The following is a 14,980-nucleotide window of genomic DNA, read 5'->3' on the forward strand; positions in this document are numbered from 1 at the left end:
AGATGTAGGGTGACACCGTGCTGGCTTCATGATGGTAGTGCTAACAAATCTTCCATCCAATCTTCCATTTTGCTTTTTTTATTATTACTTTAAAAAATGTAGTACTTGCAGTTTACAAAAGAAAGATTAGTGCTAGGAGCTGCTTGTCTGGAAAAAATCTTAGAGAAAGTATTGCCACTTTAGTTTACATACATCATTTTACTTCAATCTCTAAAAATATAAACCCATGAACAACAGCACCAGAAACAGAAATTATGCTCCGTTACAAGTCTTGATCAACTGACGGACGTAACTTAGTACAATTTTCACAAATATATGTTCTGCAAATGCAAATAAAATTTTTTTCAGATAAAATAAAAATATAATAATCTAGACCTCTTTATGCTTTGGCATTACAGATTAGTAAAGCATTCTTCAGCCTTAGCTATCTTTCACTCCCTCCTTTCCTTATGGTTTCTAATATCTATGTAAAGCGAGGTACTGTATTAGGTAGTTACAATTCATGCATCTTGTGGGGAATGTGCAACCCGTTAATTTTCCTGCCAGCTTCATACAGCTTTGATCCAAAAAGAATATGTGCAGAGCAGCTTGTCTGTGCCTGGAAATGTTAAATAGTAGAGGAGCTTCTTTCATTCATGCAACCCTTCAGTTCTCTGAAGCTTATGAAGATAAAAAGGAAAGCTTAGAATCGGAAGCAAATAATCTTCTAGAAAGTGCTTCTGGTGAAAGAAAGAAGCATGAGATGGTTGGATTTTAAATGGCATATTATTGAAATGAAGTTCTATGGGTTGATGCAGCTAATTGTGTCCACAGTTACTATTTCACAAATGGTATGAGAAGACGATACACTACAAAAGTGTTAGATATTACTATGAAGTGTGATTACGTAATGTTTATTTGAATTAAGTTTTAATGGATGTTGGGTAATGTGTTCTGACATTTGTACTACATTGTGATGCATTTGACATGGGAAGTTTTCTGTCTGCTCCTGTGGAAGTTAGTCTACCTGCCGCTAGGGGCCTTAACTAACAGCTGCGATAATTTCCGAATTTTCAGTTTGGCACCACTGGCTGGAGCTGGACTAGAGGGGCCAGAAAAAAGTACATATTTAGCCAGGTGCTGGTTAGTTGGCGACAGCTGGACTTGTTGGTGCTTGGTGTCATGGAGTCAGCCAGAAAAAGACAGCAGAGGAAGAGCAGCAGTGAAAAATAAGGAAGGCCTGGGTGGAGTGGCTGGTGGGAAAAGACTTGCTGGGGAGAGCTGAATCACAAAGGCATTTACCCTTTTCCAACCTGATAAATATGCCAAACAGTACAATTTTATGTGCTAAGCTATACATAATGCATTTTATGGTTTTAAAGTAGTAAATTAAGCTGAGATGATATAAGAATTATGTACTGCATATATTTCCATTCACACACCCCCTCCAAAAAAAATCAAACATTTTTTTCTGGAAAACAAAAAATTTCCAGGGGATGGACATGTCCAGAAATGGTACATTTCATTCTCTACATATGACCAATATGGGTTTTGGTCACACAGAGCTATATGTAAAGTCTCCCGTCAAAAGGCTGGACTCCAGTCTCACATGCCAAAGGAGGCACAACATTATTCAGAGACGGGCTGCTAGATCCTTCTTATATCCTGCTTGTTTCAAGGGACCAGCACTTACTCCTGTAAGCATCAGTTTCATGTCCAGGTTGTGAACAACTTAAACATCAGCCTGCTGCAGCTGTTGCCATTCAAAGGCTGTGCTCAGAGACGGATCGAAACAATCACGTTCCTGCTCTTTGACAAGTTCTAGGAAAACCTGCACAATACAGTAAAAAAGGGGGGGTTTCTTCAGCTAAGTAGTGCTTGAAATATATCACATTCCTTTTCTTTGGATCATTCTGATGAAAATGAAGATAATTAAATCAATCCTATTATGTACAGATGTGACCTAAATCTGCCGTCTTTTTTAAAGGAGGGATCCTACTCCATCATGTCAGTTGCCATTTCCTTTCAACATGGCAAATTAATAGCAGTCTAAATCCAGAATGTGTGTCTAACTGCTCTGAACATTTTCTTTAAAAAACCCACCCTGATGAACTCCATATTTTTTTAGCTAATCCAAGAACTCAAAATACAACAACAAAAACACTCCATACATCTCCAAGGAAGTGGGGAAATCTTTCTACTGTCTGTACACAAACTAATGATCATGATAAGGAAAAGATGCTACAGGGAGAAAATCAAGGGTAAAAAAAAAACAGGACCTGCAAGAAACAGCTAACTCGCTCCATGGGCTGGTTTCTCCCCTTTTTGTATGCAATGGAATCACATAGCTACACAATATATAAAGCAGAAGAAACCAAGGAATTCACCTGTGGGTGCATTGCAGGCTCCTACCCACCTCCCAGTTCTTCCCAGGAAGAATCTCCATTTCCCCCTGTTTAGTATGTCAGAGCAAGGCCATTCCACTGACTCCAGTAGGGGCAGTCTGAGAGGCCAGGGAAGCTAGCAATATTTTAAGCTGAGTGGGCAGAAAAATCTCCTCTGCTGAGGTTTTAAGGGTGACCCTTTGCCTTGCCCCAGTTCTTTTCAGAGCCAGGCTCAGGAGAACTTCACCAGATCCCTAAAAGTGGTTTTGCAGAAAATTCCCAATTGGATAGATAATCCTTAGTTCTGCATGCAGAGATCCAGCACTGGCTGGGGAGGCACTTGCTGAGTTCTCTTGGCACCATAGCTGTCAACTTTCAGATTTGAAAATAAGGGATCAGCAGCCTCACCTGTCCCGGGGACAGTCTATCTAACAATCTGGGATAGCAGCGGGAAACGGCGCTGGAATAAGGGAATTTCCCGCAAAGAAAGGCAAGGTTGACAGCTATGCTGGCACTACTTTTCCAATCCAGCAGAGGAAGCCCACGAGGAAGCCAAATTGTGGTGAATGCAGCGCTACAAAACCCACCATGCAATTATATTTGAAAAATCACATTACCTGCTCCAAGGTGTTCAAAGAAAAGCTGTACTCCTCAAAGCTGAAGCTTCGTTTAGCTGTGTGGATGAAAAGCCAATTATGTTTGGTTGACCCAAATCAGCTTGATAGGTTCTTTTCATGGGAATGACTGAATTTCAGTGCCAGAGCATCTGCTTTTTATGTAGAAGGTTCTTTCTGGGTTACTGGAGAACCTTTGCCAGTCAGCAAAGACAATGCTATGATAGATGGACCCGATGATCTGACTGTGCATAAGGCAGCTTTCTATGTTCCCATGATGCACCTTGCACCTTCATTCATGCAAGATGCACTTCCGTCTCTTCAACACCCCAGATGTCTGAGGATGCAGCATTTGAAGCAAGAGCACACAAACACGTAGAAAATAAATAAATAAATAAATAATAAAATTATTATTATTATTATTATTATTATTATTATTATTATTATTATTATTATTATTTATTATTTATAGCCCGCCACTCTGGGCGGCTTCCAACAGAATATTAAACTACAATAGTCCATCAAACATTAAAAGCTTCCCTAAACAGGGCTGCTTTCAGATGTCTTCTAAAAGTGTGGTAGTTGTTGTTCTCTTTGACATCTGGTGGGAGGGTGGGTGCCACTACCGAGAAGGCCCTCTGCTTGGTTCCCTGTAACTTGGCTTATCACAGCGAGGGAACCTCTGAGATACAATATGCCTCTACATTCCCTTAAAGTGCTGGGTGTTACACATCTTTCTAGAGGTAGGAAAGGCCTACCAAGTGAGTCGGAAGGAGGGATCCTCTCCAGTGTGCGTAGAGGGAAGGGAAGGGGGCAATACCTAAATCAGGTGGGCATTAAAATATCTTCCACAAACAACTGCACAGTCTGTCTGTACGTACCTTCCTCTAACATGGAGAAGGCCTTTGATAGAGGCAGTGCGTCTTCCATTGGGATCTTGTAGGCCAACAAAGTGGATATCCTAAGGGGAGGGAAATCAACTCAGTCACCAGAATGGCTTTGATCCAAATGGAGTAAGTGCAGTGCAAGCAGTCTGCATGTACACAGCCCTGGTTAAAAAAACCAAAGTCCAGTATGGGGGAATGGGGGGAGTGGAATCTAGCATGCGCGCGCACACACACACACACGAGAGAAACTTTTCCTGCTGAGCAACAAGACTAGATTTTTAAAGGGTCTCCTTGTGCACAGCCTTGGCTGTTGGCAGCAGCGTGCTTTGGACTCTCAAATTTCAATGGCACCCTGTGCACCACTAAAATTCGACACACACCCTCCTCTCTCACTCTATTCTACAGCCTTCTGGTGCTTCCTGGGGCAGTGCACAGTGCAATCACAATGGTTGCACACCACCCTAAAACCGCCTCTGCTGTTGGTTTCAAAAGGGAGCCACACGTGAGTTTCCTCATCCACCTATGGATCGAAACAGAAGCCACCTGAAATGGGGAGTGTGGGGCCGTCTCCAGAAATAACACCTGCTCAATATGTGGCTCCAGAAATAACACCTGCTCAGTATGTATCCACGTGCTGGTTCATCATTGGGGCCTAGAAGGCTGGGGGACAGGAAGAAGCAGAAGGGCATTCTGTCCCCATCATGTTCATCTGGCCCATTACCAAGAGCTCAAGGAGGGTAAGTAAGAGGGTATACAAGAACATAAACTATAAAGGTAAAGGACCCCTGACCATTAGGTCCAGTCATGACCGACTCTGGAGTTACGGTGCTCATCTCACTTTATTGGCCAAGGGAGCTGGCGTACAGCTTCTGGGTCATGTGGCCAGCATGACTAAGCCGCTTCTGGCGAACCAGAGCAGCGCACGGAAATGCCGTTTACCTTCCCGCCGGAGCGATACCTATTTATCTGCTTGCACTCTGACATGCTTTTGAACTGCTAGGTTGGCAGGAGCAGGGACAGAGCAATGGGAGCTCACCCCGTCGTGGGGATTCAAACCGCTGACCTTCTGATCGGCAAGTCCTAGGCTCTGTGGTTTAACCACAGCGCCACCCGTGTCCCTCTGAACATAAACCAAAATAATTCAGGAAATTGTGTGTCAAGCTGCAGGAAAAACACTGCAGTTACCTTTCTTGACGAGCTGCATGTGGGAAGATCTGTAGAATATGAGTATTCAGAAGCTCCCCGTGGTCCACGCCCTTAACTTTTATTTGGAGCAAATAATTTTTGCCAAATTTGCTTTTGAGATACTGAATAGAACCAAGACACCTGCAGAAGGAAGGAATCAGCATTTGTGACATTTGGATTTGGGGATTGAAGATAATGTACTGTTATAGAAAGTGGTTTTGTTGAGTGTTATATTGGAGTGGATGAAGTTATTATTGTTTATATATAGCAGACAGATGAAGAATGGGAAGTTCTGTAGATTCTGAACTTTATCTTTTCCTCTTTCTTTCTTTCTTGCTATGTTTTTTATCTTATTTAGATCAATGCTGATAAAAAAGGTATTTGATATTAAGTTTTGTATTTTTCTTTATAAACTCTAATAAAATTTATTTTCAAAACACACTTTAGACAGTTAGTGTCAAAAACATAACAAATTATAAGTTGAACACAGCGAGCGTCAGAATCAGAAGAATCTTTATTTGCATCAGCCACTAGCCATAGCAATAAAATAAAATACAGTGTACTGAAGATAGAGGTAAAAACTTAACTATACAGCAAGCTTCTCATGAGAAGGTGGAAAAAGAGTAAGAAGAAACTTTTGCCCCCTCAGAACATCAGCTGTTTATGGTATCCTAATATGCTGGAAAACAAAATGCAAGTTGAAGCTCACCTGAGCTGTCCAGTCACCATGATGGCTACTCTGTCACACACTGCCTCAGCTTCTTCCATGTGGTGAGTTGTCAAAATGGCTCCTTGGTCTTTGTCCTTCAGCGCAGTGAGGATTGCTTTCCTGCAGTCAATGCAAGATTTACTAGGGTGGAGTAGGGTTGAAGGAGCTGTAAACAGCCTGTTCCTAGCAGACATTATTGTCTGGTACAGTGGTACCTCGGGTTAGGTACTTAATTCGTTCCAGAGGTCTGTACTTAACCTGAAACTGTTCTTAACCTGAAGCACCACTTTAGCTAATGGGGCCTCCCGCTGCCACCATGCCGCCGGAGCATGATTTCTGTTCTCATCCTGAAGCAAAGTTCTTAACCTGAGGTACTATTTCTGGGTTAGCGGAGTCTGTAACCTGAAGCGTATGTAACCTGAGGTACCACTGTATTTCAAAAAGACACTGAACAAATTCACAATATTTACTCGGATTCCTAAATGCAAGTATATCATTATAAGTATACATTTTGTTTTGAGTGATAAGCTGTTATGTATTGCAAATTCACAAACCTGGTTCGAGATATGAAGTGTATGAGTCACTCACCACACTTGGCGCTTTCCTCTGGGATCCATTCCTGCTGTTGGTTCATCTAATAGCATCACTGCAGGATTACTCAGCATGCTCAGGGCAAAGCATAACTAAAATGAAGGAAACAATAATAACCATTTAAAGTTGCTTCAAACATTTGATAGGATATAATTGGGGGGGGGGGAGTAAGTACAAATACAACTAATAATATTTGCAGAGGGTTCTGGAAGACAGACGAGTCTGTGGTGACAGTTGCCCAGGTGCAGAAACCCAGAAAATTATCAATATGTGAGTGAGAACTGGTGATTGTAAGAAGGCGTTGTTTTCTCTTCCACACACTGATTCCATTGTGCTGTAGTTTCTCTTCTGCCCAAACTGCATTATCCGTCTCACAGTCCGCTGTGGCAAAAATATTTGTTTCAGTGCAAAGGAAGCAACGGTGGAAAGAATAATGAATTATGTATTGTTTGTGGACTGAAAGAACAACAACAGTAAATGCAAAACAAAGTGGTACATGCTGGGTTCATTTCCATTTCGGAAACAGGATGGATAAACAAGCATTGGCAATTTCTGTTCTCATTACCGCTTTTGTCAGAATTCTCCAACGTCCCTAGCGAGACCAAACTAAAAGATGCTGAATGCTCGGACAGGCAAATAAGCCAATAAGAGATTTTGGTACCCTTTTTCCTTGAAGAAACTGAGGTTGGTGGACAAGCAAGGCAATTAGGACTTCCAAGGATAATTTTCAGCCCCAAAGTTTTGAATGGACACACCCTGGTAAGACTGCAGCATATTTAGAGCAGAAGGTCTGTTAAGAACTAAGGTGTGGATATGTTGTTGAAATCACCGAGACAGCAATCTGCACCATGGACTACGTTGTTCTGTGATCCTCTTGCACTGCATCTTCTTATTCACAACCAATCCAATTAACTCAAAAGACAGGCTAATCTCCCAGCCAGCATAACATAATGACATACAATGTAGATGTTAATAAACCAGGGCTGGCTCCAGGTTTGCACACTGAATCCACCTGCCGCCCTCCTTGTAGTGGGCTGTGAATGGCCCTGGTTTTTAATGTTATGTGTTCAGTGTATTCAGTGGTCAATGTTTGACTGAGCTTGAGTCTGGACTAAGAACTCTGAGGTCCTGTGTTCTGATTCGATACATGATATCCAATCATAGAACATTTCAGGATTTGGGCCTCTGCCATTGGCCCTTGAACTCCGAGTCGTGATTCACAGCTTGCAAGACAGCCAATCACGTTGGGAGTGGGAGTGGGAGCGGCCCAGGCCTCCAGAAATGGATATAAGCAGTTGCTTTGCCCCTGTTATCCAGTTCTGTAGTTCAATAAAGGTTCTTGCTGTTATCACTGTGTCTTGCCTCATAGGAGCCTATACTTCAGTTAACAGAACAGGGATGTGGGAGAGAGCATTTTCTCTCTGTAGACAGGCAAATGAGATGGACTTCCCCGCAAACAACAGCAGCGAAGAGGTGGAGGCGGCAGTGTCGGTGAAGACCAGGACACAGCAGTGTGGGCAAGGAGGAAAATAGGCAGTGCAGTGGCAAAGAACTAGCGCTGACTGAGCAACAAACCCAAGTACCTTGTGATGCCGCTTGGTCTCTAGCCATTAGCCAACATTAAATATTTGGCAACCTGTTCAAGAAACTAACAAAACACAGAACTTACTTTCCTTCTCAGTCCAGCAGGTAATGCCTTAGCTGCTGTTTTCAAATAGTCCTGGAGTTCTAGAGCTTGAACTATTCTGAAAGAAAGGGCAGAAGAAACGACATCTGGAATATTCTAGAATGGATCTCTTTTGCATAAGAATTACAGGGGAGGTTGCAAGTGAATCTCAGGGATGCTGTTATGATACTGGATGGAGATAAACCACATGTGCTATTTGCCGGTGTAAGAACCTAATGCTAACTGCCCACCTCCCAAGGAGAAATGTCAATGCTAAAAACAATTAGCTTTCAAAGTCCAATGATTCTGTCAAGTATAGAATGTGGGGCTTTGCACTCAGTAGCCCAAAAAACGAAGAGATAGGAAGTGTACAGGATCTTTTGCTGCCCTTACCGACTGATAGCAATACCAGCTGAGTCTTTCTGCATCCCTTTCACAGCTGCATTAATCTCCAGATGTTCTTTCATGGTCAGGCTGGGCCAGAGGGCATCCTCTTGGGGACAGTAGCCAAGAAAACCGACAGCATTTTCTTCCGTTGCAGCTGCATCAGCTCCTTTCATCAGGACCTGTCCAAAATATTGTGGCCCCATTTAAATTTGTCCAACATGAGTCATCTTTTGAAATATAAAAGTCCTATCTAGGAAATTAAAGGCCAGCCCTCAATCTTCTACCTCCTATGCAAAAATCCCTCCCTGTTCCTAGTCCTAGATGGGAATCTGCTACTGATGCCATTGCCATACTACACTTTGTAATGCATTGAAGTTGACTTTTGCAGTGATGGTGCACCTGTTCATGAAAAAGAAGAGTACATTTTAGTGCTCACACCTACCTGTCCAGCTGTTGGATCTGTGTCTCCTGTTATCATATTCATTGTTGTACTTTTACCAGCTCCATTGGGTCCAAGTAGCCCCAAAATTTCTCCTAGAACAACACACATACTCACACTTTGGTAAGGATACTACACATTATCCCAGCAAATAAAATAAAATAATAAAATATTTATACCCTGCCTATCTGGCTGAGTTTCCCCAGCCACTCTGGGCGGCTCCTAATAGAATATTAAATACACGATAAATACATTGAACATTAAAAAATTCCCTAAACAGGGCTGCCTTCAGATGTCTTCTATCTCCTTGACATCTGTAGGCAGGGCCTTCCACAGTGAGGGTACCACTACTCAGAAGGCCCTCTGCCTGGTTCCCTGTAACTTCACTTCTCACAGTGAAGGAATCAGCAAAAGACTCTTGGAGGAGGACCTCAGTGTCCAGACTGAATGATGTGGGTGGAGACGCTCCTTCAGGTATACTGGGTTGAGGCCATTTAGGGCTTTAAAGGTCAGCACCAACACTTTGAATTGTGCTCGGAAATGTACTGGGAGGCAATAAAGGTCTTTCAGGACCGGTGTTATATGGTCTCAGACAGCTATATTCATAAGAAATATTGCACTCTCAGTTGCCTCAGTCATCTTCCCAGGTACTACTCAAATCATCTTCCCAGGTACTACTCAAAGTCTTACAATTGGATATGACCATTAGACTAAGGCTGCAACTTTAAACTTTCAGGTCTTGCATCTGAGTAAACATGCATAGTACAGCACATCACTATCTAAGCAATTTAGGTTCCCTATAATTATTTTAGTCTCTAGAGAAATGTGTTTTTTAATGTTGATTTTTGATATAGTAAAAAAACTTACACAAAACTTAAAATAACTTAAGTAATTTTAAACAGCCTGATTCCCTGGGAGCAACAAATGCTCTTCTTCTGTAAGTTCTGCTTAGTTTTAACTTTCTGCAACAGCGAAGAACATTTTCCTGGTACCATGGAGAGAAAAGTGGCAAATCACCCCACTATTTCCAAACCCCTGCTGGCTTGCATCAGCCGGTCTGGGAGTACCTTCCACTGAAACCAATACAGTGGTACCTCAGGTTAAGTACTTAATTCGTTCCGGAGGTCTGTTCTTAACCTGAAACTGTTCTTAACCTGAAGCACCACTTTAGCTAATGGGGCCTCCTGCTGCCGCTGCACGATTTCTGTTCTCATCCTGAAGCAAAGTTCTTAACCCGAGGTACTATTTCTGGGTTAGCGGAGTCTGTAACCTGAAGCATCTGTAACCCAAGGTACCACTGTAGTGATGAAATTACCCAACCCATCTCCAAGCTGCCATTGGTAACAAGCCCGATCCTGGGTCCCATCTAGGAAGAAGAGGGTCTTTTGGGTTCAGTAGATTCAAGTCTGGCTCTGCTTCTGGCTTTCTCCAGGAACACCGGCTTTCCGGGCTACTGCCAGGAAAAATGCCGCAACTAGTAGATCAATGGCAACGAAACTTTCAGCAGCAGCTGTGGCCCCATGCCACAGGGGCCACCTGCACCACATCAGAACCCAACCCACCAAGCAGCCAGAAGATCTGGGCTTTAGGATTGGTCTGCCCCTATACTGATTCCTTTCCTTCCTATCTGAGTCACTTACAATATATTCAAATGTCAAGCATCCCCCAAAATGACTACAAAGTAAAAGTTATGCTTTTCCTTGGTCAAGCTGTAACAGTAATTTTCCATTGCCAGCAAACCTTTTTTAACACAGAAGGAGACACTTTTGGTGGCCACTTTCCCCAGCGTCTTGCTTTTCTTGCCACAGGAACAAGCCTTCTCACTTCTGTATTCTTTGCGCAAGTTGCTGACTAGGATAACTGGTCTCTAAATAGGTGCAGAAGAGAGAAGCTTGCTTACGGCACATATACATACATAGCTATACCTTTGGTTTAAGTGGGTCAAAGCAAGAGGCATGGAAGACATTCTGCTTCAGACAGAAACATAGGAAGAAGTTGACTTATAACAAGCCAGGCTATTTGTCTATTTACTCTCTGGCTGGTGGCAGTACCCCAAGATATCAGGCAGAGGATTTCCATGCCCTTTGTCTGACTCTGAAGCCTTCCTGTATGCAAAGCATGAGCTCTATCAGTGAACTGTGGTCCCACTCCAAAGCTAAATGCCTCAAGTATACATCATCAGATAGTGCTAACTGTGCCAGCATCCGAACCACACACCTGTGCAAACAACTGTCAGAACTGTGGCATATTAAGAAACCAGGTAAAGATGATGGAAGAAAAGATGATGCTTCAAATTATTGTTAGGTCAAGTAAGTCACCTTAACATTAATATGTTAATATTAATAAGCCAAGACAGTGGTTCCCAATTGGTGGTCTGCATAACCATTCACATAACAAAAGCTACTGTAGAGATATCAACATTTTCAAAAGTAGGGGGGTGCATGGCTTGGCTTTTGAAAAACAGGGTATCTGCAGTACTTAGTTTTCCAGCACTTAAGGTACTGACACTCTTCTTCCAGACACTAATATCACATCCCTACATAGAGCTCTGTTTATCTAGGAGGGCTCAGTCTTTTTCTCTTAGCATCTCTTCCTCCACTTTTTCCAGCTTTTATAAGAAGTACCCATGGAGTGCCAAAAATGTTAGGTGTTTAAGCCATAAAAGCTTGTTTTCCAAGGTGACTGTAAGCAGGAGCAGGCATCGAGTTACATTACACAAGCAAATCACTGCAATGAACAGTAGAGTAAGCTATAAAGCCTTTCTATAATTCTATAATTCACAATAATTCTGCTTTACCTCTTCCTGATTTGCAGAGGCCAGCACACTCTGAACTCTTGCCCTTTCCTCTTGAACATCTCTATCATCGCCCTGACTGGCTTCTTCAGGATTCTGATGGCTGCTCTTTCTCTGTGGAGAAATCCTACAGATCAAAGACACCACACAAAGTGTTTCAAAAGCACTGCACACCAAGGAATGAATTCCATTCTCAAGTAGGAAAGCAGAAAACAGTCCATAAGGAAGCGAGAATCTCTGAACTTAATGTGCAAACTTGTCACAGCCCAGAAAATGCTGCCTTACAAAATTACACCTGCTTCTGCAGATAACACATATCGGGGGGGGGGGGGACTAGGCAGAAACATATGCATAATTATAGTTTGTATATCCCTAGCCACAGTATTATTGTTGTATGAATTTTGTTGGGGGACGGGGGACAGTCTGCATGATGCCCCAAGTCCCTTCCAATTTTTTTCTTCCTCTATCCGTAGGGGGGGTAGGAGGTATGAGAGCAAACTCATCAAACCGATCTCTAGGCAATGGCTGTGGCTGAGTAGATAAACAACACAATAAGCATAATTGCTCTGCGCCATACTGCAGGTCTGGATCCTGTCCGGAGCCTGGGCGCAGGCTAGGGCCATGGCACGAATCCATCAGTGACCCTGGGGGTGCTCTTAATTGATGTATATCATAGGGCTCCCACCTACCAGTGGTTTACCCTTATGAGACTCCCTGCAGACGGGCAGAAGTCCGGATATCATTTTGCCCAATGCCTAAGGCAAACCGCTCACATCTGTAACCAATAAAGGTAAAGGGACCCCTGACCATTAGGTCCAGTCGTGGCCGACTCTGGGGTTGCGGTGCTCATCTCGCTTTATTGGCTGAGGGAGCCAGCGTACAGCTTCCGGGTCATGTGGCCAACATGACTAAGCTGCTTCTGGCAAACCATAGCAGCACACAGAAACACCGTTTACCTTCCTGCCGGAGCGGTACCTATTTATCTACTTGCACTTTGACGTGCTTTTGAACTGCTAGGTTGGCAGGAGCAGGGACCGAGCAACGGGAGCTCACCCCGTCGCAGGCATTTGAACCGCCGACCTTCTGATCGGCAAGTCCTAGACTCTGTGGTTTAACCCACAGCACCACCTGCGTCCCTTCCGTAACCAATAAAGTTGTGGCCTATTTTATCCCATTAAGCTAAACATTTGTGTCCGTGTGTCTATTATCTAAGGGAACTGCAGGGCCCGGGGCCTCGCCAGGCAAATACAAGAACAATAGCCAGTGTAGTGTAAGCTAGGCAGAAAGGAGGTGAAGAAGCTGGAGACACAAGAGACATGCTTGTTCTGTGCTGGGCTTTGGGGCTTCCCTGGAAGCTTAATTGGAAAGCAAGATCTGTTGGGAAGTTAATGCTGTTAAGGCCCCTGCAGTCCCTGCCAGTCTTCATTCAAAGAAAACTGAACTCGAGAATGCGCTGAAATCCCTGGAATCTCTCACCATTTGGAGACTGGGTGGTGTGTGACGTTATAAAGATCACGTTATTAAGATTATTATTATTATTATTATTATTATTATTATTCTATTTATAAAGTCAACTTCTGGAGCTAAAGGTTGATTGTTAATGTTGTTAACATTGTTTTAAAGATTATAAATACTGTATTGATTTGTTAATTATATAATATGGTTTGCTTTAAATGTGACGTTTGTCTTATTTTTTTAGTTATTGATTTGTAAGCAGTGTTTTATAGATTGCAAATGTTCTACTGATAATTTGTTAATTATTCTATTTCATTTATGTTGTTATTTGTGATGTTCTGTTATGTTCTGTCATGTTATCACTATTATTATTTTTTTGTAAGCAGCTTTGGGATTCATTTGAATGAAAAGAAGCATAGAAATATAATAAATCAAATCATTATATATTCTGCCTATGAGACAATTTTTTTAAATCATACTTTAACAACAAAATAATATCTTTTTTCAGAAGTTTGGCTCTATGGAAGAAAACAAGCACCCTCATGAAATGAAAGATTCCTAAAAATTATGAAGGTGTTTGTTAAATCTTGAATATCCTCTTTAAAACAACAACTGTGAAATGCATCTTCCTTTACACATTGCCAAACACATTAAAGCAGAGCTTTTCAAACCTTTCACATTGGTGACCCCTTTTTAGACATGCATTATTTCGCAACACAGTACAGTGGTGCCTCGCAAGACGAAAAGAATCCGTTCCGCGAGTCTTTTCGTCTTGCGGTTTTTTCGTCTTGCGAAGCAAGCCCATTAGCGGATTAGCGCTATTAGCGCTATTGGCAGTTTAAGGGCTATTAATGGCTATTAAAGGCTTAAGGGATTAGCGGTTTAGCTGCTAAAAGGCTATTAGCAGCTTAGCGCTTCAGAAAAAGGGGTTGGGGAGCGGGGGAAAAACCTCAAAAATTTTCGTCATTTTCGTCTTGCGAAGCAAGCCCATAGGGAAATTCGTCTTGCGAAGCACCTCTGAAAACAGAAAACCCTTTCGTCTTGCGGGTTTTCCGTCTTGCGAGGCATTCGTCTTGCGGGACACCACTGTAATTCAGTTTTAGTAGCAAACTGGAAGTTAAACTAACCCCTTCCCAGCCCCAGGAGGAGAATTGGGGTTTGGCTTTTGCTGCCCAACTCCCCATGGGATTCTTTGAGTCCCCTAAGTCCATGATTTTTACCTCAGCGTGGGGAGCATTCACACGACACACCTACACACTGCAGCCGACACACTAACGTTTCACAACACAGAGTTTGGAAATCTCTGCCTTAAAGTTTTCATGGAATAAATAAATAAAGCGAACCAAGGGCTGGATTAAACTAAAAAAAGCCCCGTCAGTGGAAACCTGTTCAAGAACTTCCAAAAGTACAACAGGACTACCCCAACTCCTCCATCCATTACTGCATCAAATTGGCTTGGGGAAGGGGTCAAGAGAACCCCTGGAACAGTAAGTGGGAAGAGAGAGAAGTTGATTCCCTCAGGCCAGCAGAGATGCATTGACAGAGCCATTTGCTTAGCACTACACTGAATTAGACGCGGGTGGCGCTGTGGGTAAAACCTCAGCGCCTAGGGCTTACCGATCGCATGGTCGGCGGTTCGAATCCCCGTGGCGGGGTGAGCTCCCCGTCTTTCGGTCCCTGCTCCTGCCAACCTAGCAGTTCGAAAGCACATCAAAGTGCAAGTAGATAAATAGGTACCGCTTTCTAGTGGGAAGGTAAACGGTGTTTCCCTGTGCTGCGCTGGTGCCGGCTCACCAGAGCAGCTTCGTCACGCTGCCCACGTGACCCGGAAGTGTCTCCGGACAGCGCTGGCCCCCGGCCTCTTAAGTGAGATGGGAGCACAACCCTAGA

General features: G+C 43.1%; 1 protein-coding gene across 3 annotated transcripts in view; it reads right to left on the bottom strand.

The window, feature by feature from the left end:
- Positions 1 to 62: 62 nt before the first annotated feature.
- Positions 63 to 14,980, bottom strand: part of LOC310671379 (ABC-type organic anion transporter ABCA8-like) — an 88,103-nt gene continuing 73,185 nt past the window's right edge. For all 3 annotated transcript variants that reach the window (XM_083427264.1, XM_083427262.1, XM_083427263.1), the window contains 11 exons: positions 11,639 to 11,762; positions 10,582 to 10,708; positions 8,845 to 8,936; positions 8,409 to 8,581; positions 8,019 to 8,094; positions 6,347 to 6,441; positions 5,759 to 5,878; positions 5,050 to 5,190; positions 3,859 to 3,938; positions 2,981 to 3,036; positions 63 to 1,810 (listed from right to left, as the gene is read on the bottom strand). In XM_083427264.1, the coding sequence (XP_083283390.1) occupies positions 1,712 to 1,810; positions 2,981 to 3,036; positions 3,859 to 3,938; positions 5,050 to 5,190; positions 5,759 to 5,878; positions 6,347 to 6,441; positions 8,019 to 8,094; positions 8,409 to 8,581; positions 8,845 to 8,936; positions 10,582 to 10,708; positions 11,639 to 11,762 (1,183 nt within the window). In that variant the 3' untranslated portion in view covers positions 63 to 1,711. The remainder of the gene's footprint in view (positions 1,811 to 2,980; positions 3,037 to 3,858; positions 3,939 to 5,049; positions 5,191 to 5,758; positions 5,879 to 6,346; positions 6,442 to 8,018; positions 8,095 to 8,408; positions 8,582 to 8,844; positions 8,937 to 10,581; positions 10,709 to 11,638; positions 11,763 to 14,980) is intronic.

Source organism: Podarcis tiliguerta (assembly GCF_965153285.1).
Source record: "Podarcis tiliguerta genome assembly, chromosome: 2".
Classification (NCBI taxonomy): domain Eukaryota; kingdom Metazoa; phylum Chordata; class Lepidosauria; order Squamata; family Lacertidae; genus Podarcis; species Podarcis tiliguerta.